This window comes from Acinonyx jubatus, chromosome E4, assembly GCF_027475565.1.
Source record: "Acinonyx jubatus isolate Ajub_Pintada_27869175 chromosome E4, VMU_Ajub_asm_v1.0, whole genome shotgun sequence".
Lineage (NCBI taxonomy): Eukaryota > Metazoa > Chordata > Mammalia > Carnivora > Felidae > Acinonyx > Acinonyx jubatus.
In genome coordinates this window covers 2,274,130-2,295,165 of record NC_069395.1, presented here as the reverse complement: position 1 = coordinate 2,295,165, position 21,036 = coordinate 2,274,130, and the positions used below count along the sequence as shown (strand labels likewise).

The 21,036-nt window shown below is 61.3% G+C and overlaps 1 protein-coding gene across 2 annotated transcripts; it reads left to right on the top strand.

The window, feature by feature from the left end:
• Positions 1–4,479: 4,479 nt before the first annotated feature.
• NES (nestin) lies at positions 4,480–13,745 on the top strand. Of its 2 annotated transcripts, XM_053209007.1 has the most exons (5): positions 4,480–5,437; positions 6,441–6,565; positions 8,313–8,386; positions 8,625–10,103; positions 10,134–13,745. In XM_053209007.1, exons 1-5 carry the CDS (start codon positions 4,658–4,660, stop codon positions 13,259–13,261), a joined length of 5,586 nt encoding a protein of 1,861 aa, XP_053064982.1. In that variant the 5' UTR covers positions 4,480–4,657; the 3' UTR covers positions 13,262–13,745. The 2 variants fall into 2 exon arrangements, with proteins under 2 accessions (XP_053064982.1, XP_053064981.1); XM_053209006.1 differs by having other exon boundaries at positions 8,625–13,745.
• Positions 13,746–21,036: the final 7,291 nt, after the last annotated feature.

Below are 21,036 nucleotides of genomic sequence, written 5' to 3'. Positions count from 1 at the left end.
AAGCAGGCTCCAGGCTCTGAGCTGTCAGCACAGAGCCCTACTTGGGGCTCGAACCCATGAACCGTGAGATCATGACCTGAGCCGAAGTTGGATGCTTCATCGACTGAGCCACCCGGGCGCCCCAACAAAGGCCCAGATTTAACTATACTGCCTCGTCCTTTGCCCGTCTGTCTACCGACCACGCTCTGTGGCCCCCATGTGTGTCCTCCAATAGGTCCACAGGATCTGGCGGGGGGGCCTCCATACTCGTCCTTGGTGATTCCTTTGCAATATTTATTTAGCGCATATGGTGCACCTGGCATTCAATATTGCCTCATAAGTATTATCTTAATAAATAAATGGGAAAACCGAGACCCAGAGAGGTACACTGACTCGTCCAAGTCGTCTAAAGGGACAGGGCTCTTTGTACAGTGACTTTTCCACCCCATCTGCTGTCCCTCAGCCGCCTCGCCAGGATGGAGGCTGGGAAGGCTGTGTGCCCTGCTGCGGAGGAGGCAGCCAGGCCAGCCCCACCGTCCTCTGGTTGGGTAAGGAGCGGGGACAGGGAGAGAAAAGGAGGGGCTGACTTCGGGATAGATGCCCCAGCCTCTGCATTATGAGGCAAAGAAGGTGGGAGGTAAGAAAAATGAGGTCATCTGAGATCTCCGTGACCACCTCCATAACATTCTGGCCTATCTCCCTCTCCTGTCCCTTAAGAGCATTCTAGCAGACCCCGTCTGAGCTTCTCTCTCCTCTGTAGGAGGGGGGAAACAGGGGTGGGAGCCGTGCCGCAGGCAGTCAGCCTCCCTCAGGCGGGGACCTCCTGGCACACAAAACCTCCCCTGCCCCTCCCTGTGGCCCCCTCTGTTCCCTGCCATCCCTCTCCAGAGTCTGTGTCCTTTATTCAGTGAGGCCCAGAGGGCAGATGAGCAAGCCCCCTGCCCAGGAGACCCCCACCCTTGAGGACCTGTCCCCTTGGGGGCCCACACCCACTCACCTTGGGGGACATCACTCTTCTCCCCTGAGCAGAGGACGGAGAGGCCGCGGGCCGCCCTCCAGGGCTGGCTGCACCCCCAGGGCACCTGCACACAGGCTCCTCCAGCTCCATCTGCCTCCATGCATGTAGACAAGGCACAGAGTCCTTCCGGGTGGCTCTGGGGGAGCTCTTCAGGTGTGTGCGGTGCTCAGAGGCTGAGAGGCTGTCGCTTTTAGTTCTGGAGCTCAGCTGGGACATGGGTAGATTCAGAAAGTCTTCATCAAACATGACTCCAACTTTTCTTGCCGTTCAGTCTTCTTTCTCTGGGATCAATTCCAACCTATCAAGGTCCCTCTTAAAATACAGTATCCAGAGGGGCGAGTTTGCGAGTTCGAGCCCCGCGTCAGGCTTTCTGCTGTCACCATGGAGCCCGCTTGGATCCTCTGTACCCCCCTCTCTCTGCACCCCTCCCCGCTTGCGCTCTCTCTCTCCCCAAAATACATAAATATTTAAAAATAAAATAAAATACAGTATCTAGAACTAGGTGTGGAGGGCAATGAGGATGTCAGCACCTCTGATGTGGACACCTCGCATCCATTAACCACTTGCCTGTGTGGACACCCGCTTTACAGTGTTGGTTCACGACAAGCCGTGGTCTCCTAAGACCCTCTGGCTGTCTTCACTGCACACTCTACTCCTTTTTGTTCCTTTTTTTTTTAATTGTGTTTTATTATTTTATATTTGAGAGCGCATGCACTTGAGCAGGGGGAGGGGCAGAGAGTCAGAGACAGAACCCGGAGCAGGCTCCAGGCTTCAAGCTGTTAGCACAGAGCCCGACCAGGGGCTCGAGAGGGGCTCGAACTCACAGACCTGTGAGATCGTGCCCTGAGCTGAAGTCGGAGGCTTAACCAACCGAGCCACCCAGGTGCCTCTCACCCCCCCCATCTCCTCACCGCCCCCTCCCGCTTACTGTTCCTTTCTTATGCTGTTGACTTAGAAATCAAAAAACAGGGGCACCTGGGTGGCTCAGTCCGTTGGGCATCCAACTTCAGCCAGGCCACGATCTCATGGTTCGAGAGTTCGAGCCCCACGTCGGGCTCTGTGCTGACAGCTCGGAGCCTGGAACCTGCTTTGGATTCTGCGTCTCCCTCTCTCTCTGCCCCTTCCCCACTCACACTCTGTCTGCCTCTCTCTCTCAAAAAAAATAAAAAAATAAAATAAACATTTTAAAAATTAAAAAAAAAGAAATAAAAAAACAGAATTTTACATTTATCCCTATTAAATGTCACCTGGTTCATTTTTTTCTCTATTCTGTCAACATCTTTCAGTTCTTGCATAATCTGTAGATTCAACAAATGCAGCTTCTATGCTTTCATCCTGGTCTTTAACAAAAACGTGTGACAGTCAAGACCAAGGACAGAGCTCTGAGCGGCGGCCCATGGAGCCTTCCCCACTTTTCTGACATCTCTGGGGATGGTCACTGAACTGTGTGTCTGTGCACTGTGGTACCATGTGGCCCACGTGTCCTGGGCCCAGGCATAGAGCGAGTGCAGCCGAAGGCCTCCCAAAAATCCGGGTAATCCAACGCAACCCCAGGGGGAGGAGAGGCGGCCATGTGTCTCTGCTTGTGCCCATTAAGCACCTGCTGGCCTCCACGAAGGGCCTTCTTTTCCCCAATTTGTCATTGCTTCAGGGATCGGTTATCTGTTTAGATTCTGCTGAGCATTGCTGTAGCTCTGCTAGGCTGTGCTTGTCCCCACCTTCTCCTGCCTTAGGAGAATCCGTACCACACTCTTCGCCAGCATTCTAGAGCATCGCTGCTCCCCACGACCCCCAAACTCACCAAGAATGTTCATGGGAGAGTTTGCTCCAGTGTAATGGCCTTCATGGTGATGGCCCTCCCAGACCTCCCCACACGTGGTCTTGTTTGAGCTTCAGAACAAACTTAGGGGAATGGATACATAGTAACCTCCTTTACCAACCAGGTAAACTGAGGGTCGCTTAGAGAAGTTATGTGGCTTGCCCAAGGTCCTTTAGCCAGAAAGTAACAAAAGTCAGACCCGGCGCTCTCTGCATGACACAGTGTCAAATGTCTCCCACCTGTGTGAGAGTGTCAGGGCCTGTCCACCCCACTGCCACCCACCCCATCCCTCCAGGGAGCCCCATCAAGGACCCCAGGGGATCATGAGTAGGCGGCATCTCTCTCTGCAGCCAGGATCCGAAAGGGGACAGACCGGAAGTTAGCTCTGTGGGACACCGCTCTTGGGAGCCGCCATCCCAAGCCAGACAGCGGGCTTTGTGAGGTCATGTGAGAATGGAGAAGCCTCAGCCTCGGTCTGCACTGACTCAGTTCCTCTGTTCCCCACCCCTCCGGGGCCAATTCCAAAGTGCAGTCGGCCTGGGGACAGGGGTGGGGTATTGGTGGCATGGCCTTCTGGTCACTGACCCTGTTCCTCCGCCCACCCAGAAGCCCTCTCCATTCTCTGTGCTCCCCCAGCTCTCTGGCTCCTCCAGGGCTGGGGCGGGGTGCTGACACATAGCAGGTACTCGGTGCATACTTCGTAGCCTAAGTTGGATTTCCGTGAGCAGAAGATCCCCAAGTCTTCCCTTTTGACCCTGCCTCCCCTTTACATACTGCACATCTTACTTGCCCCTCACTACCCAGCCCCAGGACCCCCCCCCTCCTCCAGAAGGCCCGCCCAAGTGCTCCCACCCCAGTGAGCTCTCCGCTTCCAGAACTGCAGAACCCTCAAGGGAACGTTTTGAGGATGCAGAGACTGTCAGTAACATGTTGGAACGGGATCTGGCACATTACAAAGGCTGAGTGAATTACAAAGGCTGCTTGTGAAAAAGAGCGGCCCCTTCCGGGCCTGATCTGTTCGCCACCAGGGGGCACCCTCTGCCCAAAAAATCCCTGACACGGCGGGGGGGGGGGGGGAGCAGGATGGGGCGCCCCGTCCGGAGCACGGGGATGGGGGGGGCTCCGCCCCCCCCTGAAAAGTGGGTCTGCGAACCTCAGGTCACCCGGAAGAGCGGTGGGAAGGCCGGAGGTGAGTCACGGGGCGCGCACCTTTCTCCGGACCTCTCGGTTTCCCGGGGTGTGAGCACGTGCCGTGCAGTGTCCCCCTGTCGTCTGTCTGCGTTTCAGCAGGGTGAGCACTTGCTACCTGAAGGGCAGGGACACGTCCGGCAGCCCCGTGAGACTCCCACCACTGCCCCCATCGTATGGATGAAGAAACCGAGCCTCCGAGGAGCGCAAGAAGCGGTGCCCCTCCTGAGACGCGCCCCGCCGCCGCCCCGGGCCCCCCTTCCACCGGCCCCGTTCTGCGCACAGTCCGCTTTTATGGGGCTATGACCCTTCCTCGCGGCCTCCTCCCTCAGAAGGCCACCGCGTGGCGTCTTTCCCCGCGACTCCAGCACGGCGGGGCGGGGCGCAGGGACGCGGGCCGCCCCGCTTCCCGAACTCCAGGGGTTAAGGCCCTGGTCCCGCCCCCTTTCCCGCCAGCCCGGCGGGAGTATGAATAGCCCCGTTCCCTCCGCGGACGTCCAGTCGCCGGGCTGCTCCTCGCCCCGCCCCGTCATTGTCCCCGCCGGACTCCCTTTCCCGTCCGTCCCCCGTCCGTCCTCGGAGCTCTGAGAGTCGCTGGCTTCCCCCGCCGCCCCGCGTCTCTCCGCCGTCGGCGGGCCAGCCTTGCGAGCAAGATGGAGGGCTGCCTGGGGGAGGAATCTTTCCAGATGTGGGAGCTGAACCGGCGCCTGGAGGCCTACGTGGCGCGGGTCAAGGCGCTGGAGGAGCAGAACGAGCTGCTCGGCGCGGAGCTCGGGGGCCTCCGGGCGCAGACCGGGGACGCCTCGTGGAGGGCCCGCGCCGACGACGAGCTGGCGGCCCTGCGGGCGCTCGTCGACCGGCGCTGGCGCGAGAAGCACGCGGCCGAGGTGGCGCGCGACAACCTGGCGGAGGAGGCGGACGGCGTGGCGGCCCGGTGCCAGCAGCAGCGGCGGGCGCGGGAGCGGGCGGCGGCCGAGGCGGCCCGCAGCCGGCGCGAGGCCGAGGCCGAGAAGGGCGCCCGGGCGCGGCTGAGCTCGCGGGCGGCGGAGCTGGAGCGGGAGCTGGAGGCCGTGTGCGCGGCGCACGAGCAGGAGCGCGCCGCCCTGAGCGCCCGGCCCCGCACCCCCCGCCGCCCCGCCGCGCCCCGCGGGCCCCCCGCGCCGGCCCCCGAGCTGCACGAGCTGGCGCGGCGGCTGGGCGAGGCGTGGCGCGGGGCGGTGCGCGGCTACCAGGAGCGCGTGGAGCTCATGGAGGCGTCGCTGGGCCAGGCCCGCGAGCGCCTGGGCCGCGCCGTGCAGGGCGCCCGCGAGGGCCGCCTGGAGCTGCGGCAGCTGCGGGCGGAGCGCGGCGGCCTCCGGGAGCGCCGGGCCGCGCTGGAGCACAGGTTGGAGGGCCGCTGGCAGGAGCGGCTGCGGGCCACCGAGCAGTTCCAGGTGACCGCGGGGTGCGGGCGAGCGGGGCGGGCCCCGGGGGGGGGGCCGGGGGACGGCAGCGGGGAGCGGGGGCGGAGGTGCTGCCGATGCGGGGGCCGCTTCTCAGGGAGGCCGACCTGGTGCCGGAGGCCCTTGACTTTCCCAACTTTGTCTAGAGGAGGGCGGGAACGGCGGGGGTTTGGGGCCCTGTCACAGCGCGCGCCCCCCCCCCCCCCCCCCCCCCCGCCTCCCGGGAGGGCAGCGGGGCGCAGGAAGCTCGCGGTGGCCTCCTCCTCACTGTCCGGACGGTCCCCGGGCCTCTCCCTCGGTAGATGCGCACGACACGGCTACCCGCCCCCCGCCCCCGCCCGCGCCCCCGCCCCCGCCCCCGCTGCGCGGAGTCGGCGGGTCTGGCCACTGCCCTCCTCCCTCCGACACGGGGGGCGGGTGGGTCAGGGGCCCTGGGTGTGCGGCCACCAGCCCTTCTCCCGTGTCTAGGCTTCTCAGTTCCCCTCGCACATTCCAGAGGCCTGGGACAGCTGCTCCCCCTCGCACGGTGCGATGGGACCAGCAGCTGAGAAAACAGCCTCCTGCCTGGGCCAGACAGAAGTCCCCCCCTCCCCCGCCCCGTCTCTCTGAGAAGAAAGATTCCAGAACTTGTGGGAAGCGGAGGGGGGCGGGGGGGGGCCTGGTGTGAGGACCAGGAGGCCGTGATTGGGACCGGCGGTTGGCCTCCAGCCCTGCGGGGCCCCAGGCCTCTTGATGAATGGTTTTTCCTTCTGCTTCCGCTTCCACTCCCCCCCCCTCCCCTCTGTAACCCATCTCCTCTCCTCCTTCCCCTCCCCTTTACCGCGGGAGAGGGGCAAGAGGGGCCACTGTCCTCCTCTTGGGAGGGATTCGGGCGGCCGGGTGGAATCCACTCTCCAGAGAAGTCAGGCAGGGGGCCGGGGGCCTGCCCGCCCAGGGGGCTGCAGGTTGGACGGCAACCGCCCCCTTCACTGGCTGCCTCTGGCTTGTCCTGCAGCTGGCTGTGGAGGCCCTGGAGCAGGAGAAGGAGAGCCTGCAGAGCCAGATTGCCCAGGTCCTCGAAGGTCGGCAGCAGCTGGCACACCTCAAGATGTCCCTCAGCCTGGAGGTGGCCACATACAGGTATGGGTGGACCCGCCCACCCAGGCACGCGCACACACACACACACGCACACACACACACCCGCGCCTGAGGCAGAGACACCCCCCCCCCCCAGGGGGCTCAGGGCCATGAGTGCTGGTAACTGTGCTACCACTAGATTCTGATTCTAGACTGATCCCTGCCATACCAGGCTGTGTCCCCCCTGAGCCTACCTGCTCCCCCGTGGTCCAGACCATAGAAGCATCCAGTGCCAGGAAACCCCTCAAGGAGAGGTGATGTTGCCGAGGGGGACGGCCTCAGGAGAGACAGCTGGACATGTGTGGGGCATCTCCATCCAGACCCTCCCCCAAGGGGCTCAAAAGCCCAGTCTCTGTGTGTGTGCTCATGCGGAGGGGGTGATGTCCCTGGGCAGCCCCAGAAAGGACGAATTGCAGGTGTGGGGGGCGGGGTGGCGCTGACTTGCCACCTGACCTGGGCCTCTGTCTCCCTGTCTGGAGACGGGACATGGGCCGGGTGACATCCAAGGCCCCTTCCACACTGACTCCCCCTCAAGCCCCAGGGCCCTGGCCCTGCCTAGCCCTTCTGCTGATCACATTTCCTGTTGGCTCCAGAAAGGCTGAGACCGAGGAAGGGCTGGTCCTGGCTCTGTGGCCTTGGGCAAAGCCACAGTCTCTTCTGGGAAACTGGTCTGCTGGGCCGAGGACCCAGTGATGAGCCCGAGGAAGGGGCTTTGCCACGGGGGGGGGGGGGGGGGGGCAGGGCTAGACACGCTATGAGGACAATGCCCCCAGAATTCACAGGCCAACAAAATCAGGGGGCCTGGGACAGGTTCAGGAGGGCAGGGGAGGCAGGGCCCAGAGAGGGAAGGCCAGTGAGGGTCTTGGGACGGGGAAGAGAGTGTTGTATGGCCACGGAACCCAGAGCCCAGAGACCAGGACAGAGGTGTGACCATGGCAGTCACTCATCAGACTCAGAGCCCTTGAAGAAGAGTAGAGAGAGAGTAGATGTTCAGCGTAGCTTCCCCCTCCCCTATCAGCCCCCTCCTCCTCATTCCCCGCGGGGCACTGAGGCAGGGTCATGGACACAAAGACCTCTGTTGCCCTGAAAGGCTTGGGATCCAGAGTGCTTAGAAATCCCAGGATGAGGGCCTTGACCCCCAATCAAACCACTGAGGGGAAGGTCTGGGCAGGCTTAGCCACTGGTTTTTGAAGCATGAAAAGGATTTAGAGAGAGAGCGCAGAATTCATTTGCTTTTGTCTGTGAGCAGCTTTGGGGGCCCTGGGGGAGAAGGAGGGAGCCTATATCCCATGGGAACAGCCTGAGAATTCCCATTTCCCCTAGGAAGCCCCCTACTCAGACCCTCCAGAAGGCACTGCGGACAAAGACAGCAATTAGCATGAGAATCGGCCCCACAGGGAGGATGAGATCACTGGCCTGGGTGTGTGTGTGTGTGTGTGTGTGTGTGTGTGTGTGTGTGTGTGTACATACTGTGGGAATCTGCTTGTGTCTGTGAGTCTAGCCCTGTGTCCCAAATAAGCGTGTGGTGCCGTGTGAACCAAGTGTGTGATATCTGCGGGTCTGTGTCTGTGTGCTTTCACGTGTACAGCCAAGTATAGCCCCGCGTGTGGCTTTTGTGTGACAGCGGTGACAATGGAGAGGAAGCCTGCGGGGCCAGGGACCGCAAGCTTAGCCGAGTTCTCCGGGGCTGGCTTGCCTGCAGGCCTTTGGGCAGAGGAGGACTGACTGACTTTTCCTCCCTCATCCCCAGGACCCTCCTAGAGGCTGAGAACTCCCGGCTGCAGACCCCCGGCAGTGGTTCCAAGGCTTCCCTCAGCTTCCAGGGTAAGAGGAGGGGGGCCAGATTCCCCCAGACTCTCCCCTTCTTTGCTCTTTATACCCCGGACCATTCCTCTTCTGGGAGGCAGGTCTAGGTCTTGACTCCTTGGCCTCATCAGCCGGGTGTGTACTCTCAGCTCCACTAGCCAGTGGAAGGTGGGGGCAGGGCTCACGGCACTCTTGCTGGAAGTGGGGGCCCCTGCCAGTACCTACTGACCCTGTTTCTTGCCCTCTGCCTTTCCAGACCCTAAGCTGGAGCTGCATTTCTCTGGGACGCCAGAGGGCCGGCATCTGGGACCTTTGCTCTCTGCCCTGAGCCCTACTCCCCTCTCCTCGCCCTTGCCTGATACCCTGGAGACACCTGTGCCAGGCTTTCTGAAGAGCCAAGAATTCCTCCAGGCCCGTACCCCAACCTTGGCCAGCACCCCCATCCCGCCCACACTTCTGGCTCCCTGCGCTGTTACAGATGCAGAGATCAAAACCCAGGATGCCCCCCTCTCCCTGCTCCAGCCGCAGCTTGGGAGGCAGTGGGCTCCAGAGGCCATATGGGCTAAAGCCAAGGAGGCCATCCCTACCAGCGTCCTGCCAGGACCAGAGGAACCTGGGGGTGAGCAACAAGAGGCCAGTACAGGCCAGTCCCCTGAGGATCATACCTCCTCAGCCCCACCCCTCAACCCTGAGCGCCCTAGTTTAGAGGCCAAAGGTGGAGAACCCAATGGGTCTGGAATGTCCAGCAGATTCCAGGAGGAAGGTGAAGGGCAAATTGGGGGGCTGGCAGAGAAAGAAACAGCCATAGAGGTCAAAATGGTGAACGGTCTGCAGCAGGAAACATGGCAAGAAGATGGGGGTCTGAACATGAAGAAAATCCAGGACTCCCAGGGTCCTTTGGAAAAAGAAACTCTGAAGTCTCTGGAAGAGGAAATTCAAGGGCCACTGATGTCTCTGGAAGAACAGACCCACGAGACACTGAGATCTCTAGAGAAAGAGAATCCAGAATCTCTGCGGTCTTCAGAAGAAGAGAGTTTAGATACATCAAAAGGTCTGGAAAAGGAGAATCAAGAGCTATTGATGTCTTTAGAAGAAAAGAATGCAGATGTAGTGAGACCTCAAGAAAAAGAGACTCTAGAACTACTTAAGCCTGTAGGAAATGAGGACTCACAGACATTGCAATCTCTAGAAAAGGAGAATCAAGAACTAATGAGGTCTCTTGAAGGTACTCTAGAGACGTTTTTATATCCAGAGAAGGAAAGTCAAGAATTAGTGAGGTCTCGAGAAGAGAACTTTGAGTCAATGAGAGATCTAGAAAAGGAGAACCAAGAGCCACTGAGAACTCTAGAAGACGGGAATCGAGAGAACTTGAGACTACAAGAAAGAGAGAACCAGGAGTTTCTGAACTCTCCAGAAGATGAGAAGCACAAGACCTTGAGAACTCTAGAAAAAGAGAACCAGGGACCACTGACGTCTCTGGAAGAAGAAGACCAGGACACAGGGAGACCTCTAGAGAAAGAGAACCAAGAACCAGTGAAGTCTCTAGAAGATGAGAACCAGGAGACAATGAGACCACTAGAAACAGAGAACCAGAGGTCCTTGAGGTCTTTAGAAGAGGAGGACCAGGAAACAATGAAGCCTCTAGAAAAAGAGAACCAAGAGCCAGTGTGGTCTCTAGAAGAAGACCAGGCAACATTGAGACTTCTAGAAAAAGAGAACCAGAAGCCAGTGGGATCTCTAGATAAGAACCAGGAGACACTGAGACCTCTAGAAAAAGAGGACCAGGAGCCAGTGGGGTCTCTAGAAGATGAGAACCAGGAGACATTGAGACCACTAGAAAAAGAGAACCAGAGGTCCTTGAGGTCTTTAGAAGAAGAGGACCAGGAGACAATGAAGCCTCTAGAAAAAGAGAACCAAGAGCAAGTGTGGTCTCTAGAAGAAGACCAGGCAACATTGAGACTTCTAGAGAAAGAGAACCAGAAGCCAGTGGGATCTCTAGATAAGAACCAGGAGACACTGAGACCTCTAGAAATAGAGGACCAGGAGCCAGTGGGGTCTCTAGAAGATGAGAACCAGGAGACATTGAGACCACTAGAAAAAGAGAACCAGAGGTCTCTAGAAGAAGACGACGACCAGGAGACAATGAGGCCTCTAGAAAAAGAGAACCAAGAACCAGTGAAGTCTCTAGAGGATGAGAACCAGGAGACAATGAGACCACCAGAAAAAGAGAACCAGAGGTCCTTGAGGTCTTTAGAAGAAGAGGACCAGGAGACATTGAAGCCTCTAGAAAAAGAGAACCAGAGGTCTCTAGAAGAAGACGACGACCAGGAGACAACGAGGCCTCTAGAAAAAGAGAGCCAGGAGCCAGTGGAGTCTTCAGAAGAAGACCAGGCAACACCGAAACTTCTAGAAAAGGTGAAACTAGAACCACTAAAGTCTCTTGGAAAAGACCAGGAGATATTTCGACCTCTTGAAAAAGAGAATCAACAGTTATTAAGATTCCTAGAAGAAGAGAGTGCAGAGGTGATGAGATCTCCGGAAACAGAGAATTTAGAATCACTCCAGTCAGCAAGAGAAGACTTGGGAATATTGCAGTCTCTAGGAACTCTAGAGCCCCTGTGGTCTCCAGGAGAAGTGAATCAGGAGACAATGAAGCCTCTAGAAAGGGGAAGTCAAGAACCACTGGAGTCGGTAGAAGAGAACCAGGAGACAATGAAGCTCCTAGAACAGGAGAACCAGGAGTCCCGGAGATCTCCAGGAGAGTGGGGCCTAGAAAATTCGAGACCTCCAGAGGGGAGAGGTCAGGAAAGTCAAAGGTGCCTGATGGAGGAAGAGACCCCGGAGCAGACGAGGAATCAGGAGTCCCCGGGGTCTTTGAAAGAGGAAAGGCAGGAGTCCCCGCTGTCTGCCCGACACCAGGGGAGGGAGGAGAGAGTGGCAGACCAGGAACCGGACCAGGAAACGCCCCGCGGCGGGGCCCCAGGGGGCAAGGAGGCCGAGGCAGAGCTGGACGTGAGGGAGCGGGGTGGCCTCCCCGGGAAGTCCGCGGGGCACAGAGAACTGTCCCTGGCTGCCGCAGGGGAGGGGCACCCAGGGGGCCCTGAGCCCGAGGAGCAGAGGGTCCCGGTTGAGGGAGCCAGGGGGCAGGGAGGCCCCGAGGGCTTCCAGGACCCTGAAGGGCAGCCAGAGCAAGCGGGGGGCCCGGGCCTCCGAGCTCCCCAGGGAATGTCAGAGGGGAGAGACCTGGTGTTGGAAGGTGGAGAGGAGGCCCCAAGGGGTGGCCAGGTCTCAGAGGTCGCCTCGACAGCTGTGGGTGAGGCTGCTTCGGGCAGCCAGCAGGGACCAGAGCGGGAGGTGGTGGTGCCACCCGTGGGTGAGGAAGGTTTGGAGGCAGAGAAGAGGCAGGGCTTGGAAGAACCCCAAAAGGACGCAGAGGAGGCAGCTGCTCTGAAACCAGAGCTTTCCAGCCCCGCGGGGAGGAGCACACACCTCCCGGAGCCTCCCAGGGGCTGGGAGGAGTCGGAGCCCGAGGCCCCCTGGGGGGCAGAGGGGGCGTTCCCTGCCGAGACCCTGTGCCGCACTCTGGGCGGAAGTGGTACCCCTCAGCCCGGGCCCCAGGGGCCCGAGGACGCAGGGGAAGAGGCAGTGTTAGAGCCAGCGTCGCCGCCCGAGCCATCAGAGCCCCGGTCGCCCACCCCAATCCCTGGAGATGCCCCTGGGCCCCAGCCCCTGGCCGCGGGGAGCCAGGAGGCTGGCTGGGGGCTGGAGGGCCGAGCGCAGGCTCTGGGAGGGGTGGAGGGGGAGCCAGAGGAGCTGGGTTCTGAGGGGAGCCCCGAGGGTCTCCAGGAGGAGGCAGAGGAGAACCAAGAGGACAGCGAGGCTGATGAGCTTGGGGAGACTCTTCCTGACTCCGCCCCCCTGGGCCTCTATCTCAGGTCCCCCGCCTCCCCCAAGTGGGACCTGCTTGGGGAGCAGAGGCCCCCCCCTCAAGGGGAGACCAGAAAGGAAGGCTGGGATCCTTCTGTGCTGGCCTCTGAAGAGTGTGGGGCCCAGCCAGGGGAAGAGGAGGAGGGGGAGGAGGGGAGGAGGGAGGAGGAATGCGGTCAGGACTCTGACTTGTCGGAGGAATTTGAGGATCTGGAGGCTGAGGGTTCTCTCCTTCCTGGGGTCCCCGGGGAGGCTGTGGAGCCTCCAGGCCAGAGGCCTCAGATGCTGCTGGAGCCTGCAGCCTGGGAAGGGGATGGGGAGTCTGATGGGTTTGCAGATGAGGAAGAGAGCGGGGAGGAGGGCGAGGAAGACAGAGAGGAAGAAGAGGGGAGGGAGCCAGGGGCTGGCCTGTGGGGCCCAGGGCCCTCTGTCAGCACCCTCCGTGCTCTGAGTGGCCCTCAGAGAGGGACCCTCCCGGGCTCTGAGACCGTGGATGTCAGCGTTCCCTGGGACGACAGCTCGCGAGGCATAACAGCCGATGCCGGTGAGGAGTCCCAGGACAGCACCGAGCCCGAGCCCTCGGGCTCAGAGGAAGAGTCTGACCCTGCTCCCTTGGAGAGGGAGGACCCAGTCCCTGGCCCTCTGGAGAGCCACTGTGGGATGGGAGACACGGGCCTGGGGGTAGGGGACACCCTTGGGGTCAACGGTCGGGTCCCCAGCTTGAAGGAGGAGTTAGAGCATGTGAATGGGGGGGTGGCAAATGGGCTGGAGCAGTCAGAGGGAGGAGGGCAGGGAGAACCAGGGGGCCCCGAGGGGGACCAAAGGAGCCCCTTGGAGGACGAGGAGGAGGGGGGTGCCCTGAAGACTCCTTGGGCAGGACCTTCTCTTCACCTGGGCCCAGGCCAGTTCCTGAAGTTCGGTCAGAGGGAAGGAGACGTGGAGTCTTGGTCCTCGGGCGAGGACTAGAGCGAGACCCCTCTCCCCTCACTGGGGACTTGGTGGGGTGGGGGTGGGGGCCCCGAGCCCCCTCCCTGCTCAGAGGCAGCACCCTTAAGTTGTGATCTCTTGACCTGTGGTTTCTGTCCCGGAGGCCTGACTGGCCAGGGCGAAACAAGGGGTGGCACAGGGAGATGCTCCAAGAACAGAGGCCCCCAGACCCTGCGAAGGGGCCACCCCGCCGGCACTGTCCCTTGAGGCTTAAGCCAGCTGAACCGCTGTAGGACTAGGCCCTTTCCTGACGCCCCCTTTCTCCCCCTCCTGCCAGTGGGGGAGGGCTCCTCCCAGGAGAGGGGGCTGTGGCACCCTTCACTGTGATGTGCCCCCTCATCGCACCTTCTTGGGGTGTCTGGCCACCCGTGAGGGTGTGTTCCCATGTCCTGACCCCCTGTGTTCCTGCCCCCTCGTGTCTGGCTCATCCCTGCCTGAATAAAGTCATGCTTCCACCTACCAAGTCTGGACGCCTCCTTCCCTAATTTGGGGGGTCCGCAGGGCGGGCAGAGGAGGCCCGAGTGACTGGGGGAGGAAGCAGGGAGTGCTAGTGCCGGGCCCGGCCACCCTCTGAGGACAGGAGGAGCTGGATGACCTCGTGGGACCAGGGGACGGCCGGGCGGCCGTCCGGGTGACCCCAGGGCTGGCAGAAGCCAGGCCCATCATCATCTCTACCCACAGCACTGATGACAGGGGATTAGGCCCAGGGCCGCCCCACCTTGTGCACCCCCCACCCCCACCCCGGCCCCTCAGTGCCGCCAGTATAATGAGCCCCTTGCGTCCAAACCCAAACAGTTGTCTGGCCTGTGATGTCTCCTCCGAGTGGCCGGGTCAGAGCAGGATGGGGGAACAGGAGGCCCGCTCTGCCTCAGTCTGGCTGCGTGGCCTCTGGCCAGTGTTTGACCTCTCTGAGCCTCAGATTCAGCCACACGGTGAGGGGCGCTGGGCTGGGGGGCAGGAGGGGGCTGGGGGGAGCGGGAGCCGCGGGTTAGATCTTCCCCGGGACTTGCCTCTTGAAGAGCGATGCTGATGTGAGGGAGGGGTAGGCCAGCAGGCGCAAAGGACCCAGGGGGCTATGCTGTCAGCTGGGGTTTGGCCTGGGGTCCCCCCCACCCCCAGCCATAGCTTCTCCCTGCCCCCATCTCTCTTCCCAGGAGTCCTCTGGGTCCCTGTGTGGGGCAGAGCGAGACGAGGGGTTCCTGGATGAGATGGGGCCCTGGAGCCTGGATGCTCAGATAGACAGCAGGCCCGGCCCAGGCCGTCCCTCTAAGTGTCCCCGGTGGGGGCGGGGGTGGGGCTGCCCAACAAGGGTTCCACATTTGGAGGCAAGCCCAGGTCCCGGAGCGGGGTCTTCCCCTCCCCAGGTCCAAGGCCAAGGGCAGGGGGACAATGAGAGGGGAAGTCCCAGCCCCGCTGGCCCCCACTCAGGACCTCTGGCCAAGGAGGGGTGGACAGGAGGCGCCCTGATAGAATTGTACTGTCTGCTTCTCTGCACACGCCTTTCTCCTCCGCTTGGGAGTCTCTGTCTCGGGGCCCCAGGCCCCCATGTCACACACACCCCTGCCCGTGGGTTCAGGATCTGGGGTGTCCCCACCCGTCTGGCCAAGCCCCCTCTCTCCTTCCTGTACCCACTGCTGACAAGGCCTTGTCTGACCCTGCCGGGCATCTAGGCCAGTAAGGCCGACTCCCTGCCCCTCCGAAGGGGACAGAGGAGCCCTGTGCTTGATTTCCCCAGGCCCTCGGGCACCACCGCCTGGGCGAGGGGCCAAGGACAGAGGCCACGCCAAACAGTCCTTCCCTGTCCCCGGTGCCCATCCTGCCCGCTGACACTGGGATCCCTGGTCCCCAACAGAGCTACCCACACGGTCCTAAATGGGGGTGGGAGTGGGGAAGGATGCGAGTTAGAAGTGAGGACCTTCCTAAAGGGGGTACGGGGGTACGTAGTGGGAGGCATGTTCTCTTTGGAAATGGCACTTGTGTCTATGCAGCAAACGAGGGTTAGACAGTAGGAGGGACACTCCTGGTGGGGACAACAGCTGTGAGTGTCCCTTTTCGATAAATATTTGCTGAGCATCTATGTGCTGTGCCCCATGCAGATCCTGGGAACCCAGGGTTCCTCGCTCCCTTCTAATTGGACGAGGGCTTCTGAGTGGCAGTCACGTTTGAAAACACGATTAGGAGGCTGTGGGAGCACAGAGCAGGGGACCTCACCTGATCTGGGCTGAGGGAGTATGGGGACAGGTGGAGGGGGAAGCCTGCCCCAAGAACCTGAAGCTGGCCAGTGGGGGGAGGACGTGGAGGAGGAGGAGGAGGAGGAGGATGGAAAGGATCTTAGAGGGAACAGCATGTGCAAAATCCTGGGGCAAGATGACAGAGTCTGGGCATGAGGAGCAGAAGGAAGGTGTGTGTGGCTGGAGGTGGAGAATGAGGGGGAAGAAGGCTCACAGTGAGACTAAAGAGGCTGAGTCACTGGGCCCAGGCCTCACCAGGCGGCCAGGAAGTACACGCTTCTTCCTGGGGGAACGAGGAGACTCTGAAGGGCTTGGGGTCATCAGGTTGGGCATGACCAGGTTTGCATTTTCAAATGCTGCTGATGGGTGGATAGGAGGGTGCAGGAGTGCTCCAGGAAGACTGCTGCAGTGGTCTGGGAGGGGCACTGGTGGCGGTGGGCACGACGAGGGTGTACAAAGGGAAGCAGGTGACCTGATGTGGGGGATGGGGGCTGATGTGGCCGCAGAGGCTCCCAGGGTTTTGGCTTGGGCAGCAGGAGAGGGCCGTCCCATCTTCTGAGCTGGAGAATCCGGCAGGAAGTTGCGACCTCCAGCAGAGAGGGCCAGGGTGGAGACAAGAGCTAGAGGGTGGTTGGCCTAGAGGTCACCTGGAGAGAGCCCGGGACAGAGTCCCCAGGTACCTCCCCGCAGAGAGGACATACTTGTGCAGGGCCTGCTGGAGAGGCCAGGCAGTAGGAGGACCCCGTCATCTCAGCTCCAAGAAAGCACCACTTTGGGCAACACAGTGCCTCTGGGGGCCCTTGAGATGGAGGGATGGATGGATGGACGGATGGACGGACGGACAGATGGATGGATGAGGGAAGGAACAGGCTAAGGGCTGTGATGGAGTCAGGCCTCGGAAGCACTTTGGAGGGTGGAGTCCCCAGAGAAGGGAATGATCAGGCAGCACCCCCCCCCGCCACCCCCCCCCAACACGAGGACAAGTGGGAGGTTATTCTGGGGCCTCCACTGGGTAAATATAGCCTCTGAACTGGGTGGGGGTGGGGTGGGGGGCCGGAGGTGGCTTCCTCGGTTTGTTTGGGGCACTTCCTTATAAGGCTGTGCCGGCTGAGGCGCCAGAGGGTGAGGTCAGGGGCTGAGCTCTCCATTCAGCCAGGCTGATGCTGTCCCTGTCGCTGCCACAGGGCCCCACTGCCCGTCACCCGCCGGGGTCTCAGAGGAAATCAAAGGCCTGGGCTCTGGGCTCCGGCCCAGGGAGCTCAGACGGGGCCTCTCAAAGGGCCCCGCGGCCTTCCTGCCTGCTGTGCGAGCCCAGTGCAGGGATGCGGAGGGTGGCCGTCCAGGGTCCCCTGAGAAGGTGGTCCTGGGTTTCCCCTCAGTGCAGCACTTGCTGTGGCTCCCAGAGTCTCACCCGTATTCCTCCCGCTGCAGGCTGCCCCTCTTCCTCAGGCCTCTTACAATCACTCAGATTCACTCACTGCTTCCAAAGGCCCTGGCCCTGAAGCCCCCCTCAGTCCCCCTCTCAGCCCCTCTTTGGGGACCAGCTGCTGCCACTTGACCCTGTGGTGTCTCAGCTGCCGTCTGCTCTGCTGTCCTTGGCAGCAGGGAAGGAGGAATGTGGTTTAATTTCAGCTGGAATGTGCCCTCTGGGCCGCCCGCCGGCGGGGGAGGGGACGGGGACCGGGCCCACCCAAGCCCAAGAAACCCAAGAGGATTCTGGACTGGGGGACAGGCTCCTGGGTCCCCACCAGGCCCACCCCCACCCTGCAAGGGAGGCTCCGGTCCAGGACGCATCCTACAGCAGGCTGAGTGTTTTTCGAAGCTGGGGCAGGAGATGCTCTTTGTGAACCTGGCGAGTGCTGACACACAGGACCCAGGTGCCACACCCCTGAGTCCGCAGGTGTTCAGGAAAGACAAAGAGGGAGACTCAGGGGGCTGATGCCGCTGGCTCAGGGACGGAAGAGGGACCGAAGTGAGGGCCTGAGGCCAGGGCCCACAGAGAGTCTGCGGTGGGAAGCAGGGGGAAACACGGAACTGTTTCCTCTGCACGGGGGCCCTTTCCCTCCCCTCCCCAACCTAGCACCCCACACCCCGATCAGACTCGTGTCTTCTCCCACATTCCAGAAGCAGCTTAGTTTGGCTCCTGCTCCCCCACACCTTCCCCAGGCCCCATTATTCCAGGGTCCCCTCTGGTAACCTAACAACAGGGATAGAGCCCAGACCCCAGGGACCCAGGTCCTGGAACCCTCTTGTCCCCTGCAGTCTTCTCTCCCAGTGTCACAAGCTCCCCTCCTCCAGCCCCATTCACCCTGCCCACCCCCATGACTCAGCTGTGGCTCCAGAAATAAACGGAGGCAGATGCCAGGGGGCCACCGTCGAGGAACCACCTCCCAGCAGCTGTGGGCTCAGCTGCTGACAAGCCAGTGCCCCAGGGTCCGGGGAAAAGTGGCCGGAGGGCTTGGGGGGGGGGGGAGGTGCCCCACCAGCTCTGGCCCTCGGTCAGCCTCCCTCACCACTCACAAGCCCACCCTTCCCCCTGCTCTCCCTTCTTCTGTCCTATCCTCTACCTGCCCTTCCCCCTTCTCCCCGGCCCCTCCACAACTCCTGAATCCCTTGGTTTCTCCTAGGATCCTTCCTTTTCTGGTCACCCCACATGTCACAGAGAACGTCAGCTCACCTTGATGGGGAAACTGAGGCACGGAGAAATGTCCCCTGCCAAAGCTACTAAGAGTCCCTAGATGCCTCTTGGGGGCCATAAACACGGGTCAAGGGGCTGTGGGATGCTCCCCTTAAATGTCCCAGTCCCAAGGGGTCAGCAGCCTTCCCTCAGCTAACAAGCTATCCAAAGACTAAGGAAAGAAAACATCAGGAAATAAACACAGAGGTCGCAAGAGCCACCCACTCAGACCATTAAATAGAGTCCAGAGCCCTTCGGTGGGCGAGTTGCCTCACATTCTTCCTCCTTCTCCCTCTTTCTCGGTTTCCTCCCTTTCCAGCCCCTTCCTCCTGCTCTGCCCTGAATCTTTTGGTTCTTCCTTCCTGGGAGGAAGCGGGCTGCTTTGCAGCAGGTGGGGCAGGAAGCTACTAGATCTCAGGAAGGAGTAATGAAGGAACGTGGGTCCTCACTTCAGGCAGGGATCTGACCGCAGCCCCCAGGGGGCGCCTCCCACCCCCAGGGGTCTGACAGGCTGAGCATTTTTGGAAGTCTTTGCAGGGGCCGGGACAATGGGGCCCTTTCTCTCCCTGTGCAGGAGACAGGCCTACAGACAGGGCCTCGGGGCTGGGACAAAGGCCCCAGTGAGGTCAGAGCACTGTGTAGGAGTTGAGGGGTGGGGAGGTGGGGACCGGGGGAGGAATGGGGAGGTGGGGTGAGGGTCAGAGCAGTCCGGGGGGTTGCTGGGGACCACGGTCATTGGAGGGCCTCTGGAAGGGCCATCTCAGAGGCCTTCAGGCCCCTCTGCGACCAATGGCCAAGCACCTAAGGCTGGACCTCCCTTCTCTACTCGTATCCATACGCTCTGACCTCATCCCAAGAGAACAGGAGACCCTGAGGCGGACCGCACATTAGACATGCGGGAAAGAGGCCGAGTTGAGCCACACATCCAGGGGTTTGACAGGGTGGGCACATGGTCTGTGCTGTGCCCTGGAAGGTGTCCCCTGCTCCGGGCTCTTCCCAGATGAGGTGCCAAAACCCCCTCCCCAGCCATCTCTCTCTCTCTCTCTCTCTCTCTCTCTCTCACACACACACACACACACACACGCACACACACGGGTCAGCACTGGATTCTATTCAGGGTGCTGAGTCATCCCTGGACCGGCTCCCCCTTCTCCAGGAAGCCCAACGAAGCAGGACAAGGCTTCCGTTTCCGGCCGCCTTGCCGAAGCAGCCAGCAGGTGTCCGGGAGGGGGAAAGGATTCGAGTTCCAGCTCTGTGTCAACCTCTGGAACTGCCCTCCTGCACAGGTCGGACGGTGGCCCCCAGCCTGTCGCCGTGGGGGAGATCCAGTGAGGAAGTGTCAGCCGCAGGGCTGGGAAACCCAAGCCCCCTCCGCTCGCCCCCAGGAACCCTCTGGGAAAGCCAGCTGGCCATCCGTCACCGTGAGGATGTTTCCCAGAGAGCCCCCCTTAGGAGCCCAAGGACAGACGCTGCCCCCCCTTCAGCCTCCTTTTTCCTCTTCAGGCCCTACCTTCAAAGACCCATCTTGTCTCCCTCAACTCACAAATCCACCTAATGCCTGACATCCGAACAGCGCACGCACGGACTAGGCAATCACAGGCAATCCAAGTACAGAATAAAAGGGGGGTCTGCTCTGGCCTCAGGATCATTTTCCTCCCTGTGGCTCGCGGAGAAACAGCCCCATTCGCGAGCCTTGGGAGGCTGGGTTGTGTGGGGAGGGCAGGGGGAAGGCAGCGGGAGGGGCAGGTGAGCCCTGCGGGAGGAGAGGGGTCCTGGTGGTCGGTGGGTCTGGGAGGTCGTGCTGGATTCCCAGACACAGCTGGTCTGGGGGTCTCCGTACACGGTGGGCAGCATGGCGGGGAGAAGCCCCCAGCTCCTCCCAACAAGCACCTGTCCTGCGGGCCTCGCTATCTCTGGGTCTTTCTATGCGGCTCGCAGCCTCTGTGATTTGCCCTCTGTCTCTGACTTGTATCAGGTTTTCCCGACTTGCAGGGAAGGACGAATCGCCCATGTGGGCGAAGGCGGTTAAGAGCCGGCACAAGCAGAAGTGTGAACACCTGGCAGCGTGTGCATGTGCGCGACTGCGCCAGGGCGAGGGCCGGGACCCGCGGCAGGAGTTACCCCGTCCGGAAGGCACACGACCACGAGGCCCAGTAAGGCACAATCCTGTACACGCACACTCGCGGCCGCTCATTCTCTCCGGTTCTGAGTGACCTCACCATCTCAACCTCCGATGAGTCACAGCCCCCCGGGGCCAGCGCGGCACGGCCGGAAGTCACCCTCCGCCCGGCAGCCCGCTACCCGCTTCCCCGCCCGACGGCTGCGAACCAGAGGTCGCGGCGCCCCCTGGCGGTCCCTCGGGACTCTTGCGACTCCCGGCGCCGGGCCCGGCGCACGCACGCGCACACGGCACCCTCAGGCCGCCGTGCCTGAGTCCACAGCGCCCTCTGCCGGGCACGGCCTGGGAGACCTACCAGGTCACTTCTTGAGCCCAAGGCCACCGCAGGGCTGGGGACCCCTCCTCTGCTTCTCCCTTCCCACCTCTCTTCTTCCTCTGCTGGAAGCAAGCCCTCCTGCAGTCTAACCCCCAAACCTGCACTCCCTCGAGTGAACCCCCCCCCCCCCCCGGGGGAGCCTCAGAACTGAGACACCAAGGCAGCCGGGTCTCTGCTTTCTCCATGGCCCTCGGTCTCTCTCCCTCCCCAGACTGAGCTCGTCTAGGTCGGCTGCACCCGCACTCTGAGCACTCCAGCTCCTTCCGGACACGCTCCCACTCCCCCGATCCCCGTGAGCTCCCAGCTATTCTGTGCCAGGCACTGTTCTATCCACTGGCATCTTGGGGACCG

Bases quoted from the DNA above. Each gene is read 5' to 3' on its own strand.
- NES (XM_053209006.1), top strand. From the start codon at position 4,658: ATGGAGGGCTGCCTGGGGGAGGAATCTTTCCAGATGTGGGAGCTGAAC. The intron at 5,438-6,440 runs GTGACCGCGGGG...CTTGTCCTGCAG, and splicing joins GGGCCACCGAGCAGTTCCAG to CTGGCTGTGGAGGCCCTGGA. The intron at 8,387-8,624 runs GTAAGAGGAGGG...CTGCCTTTCCAG, and splicing joins GGCTTCCCTCAGCTTCCAGG to ACCCTAAGCTGGAGCTGCAT.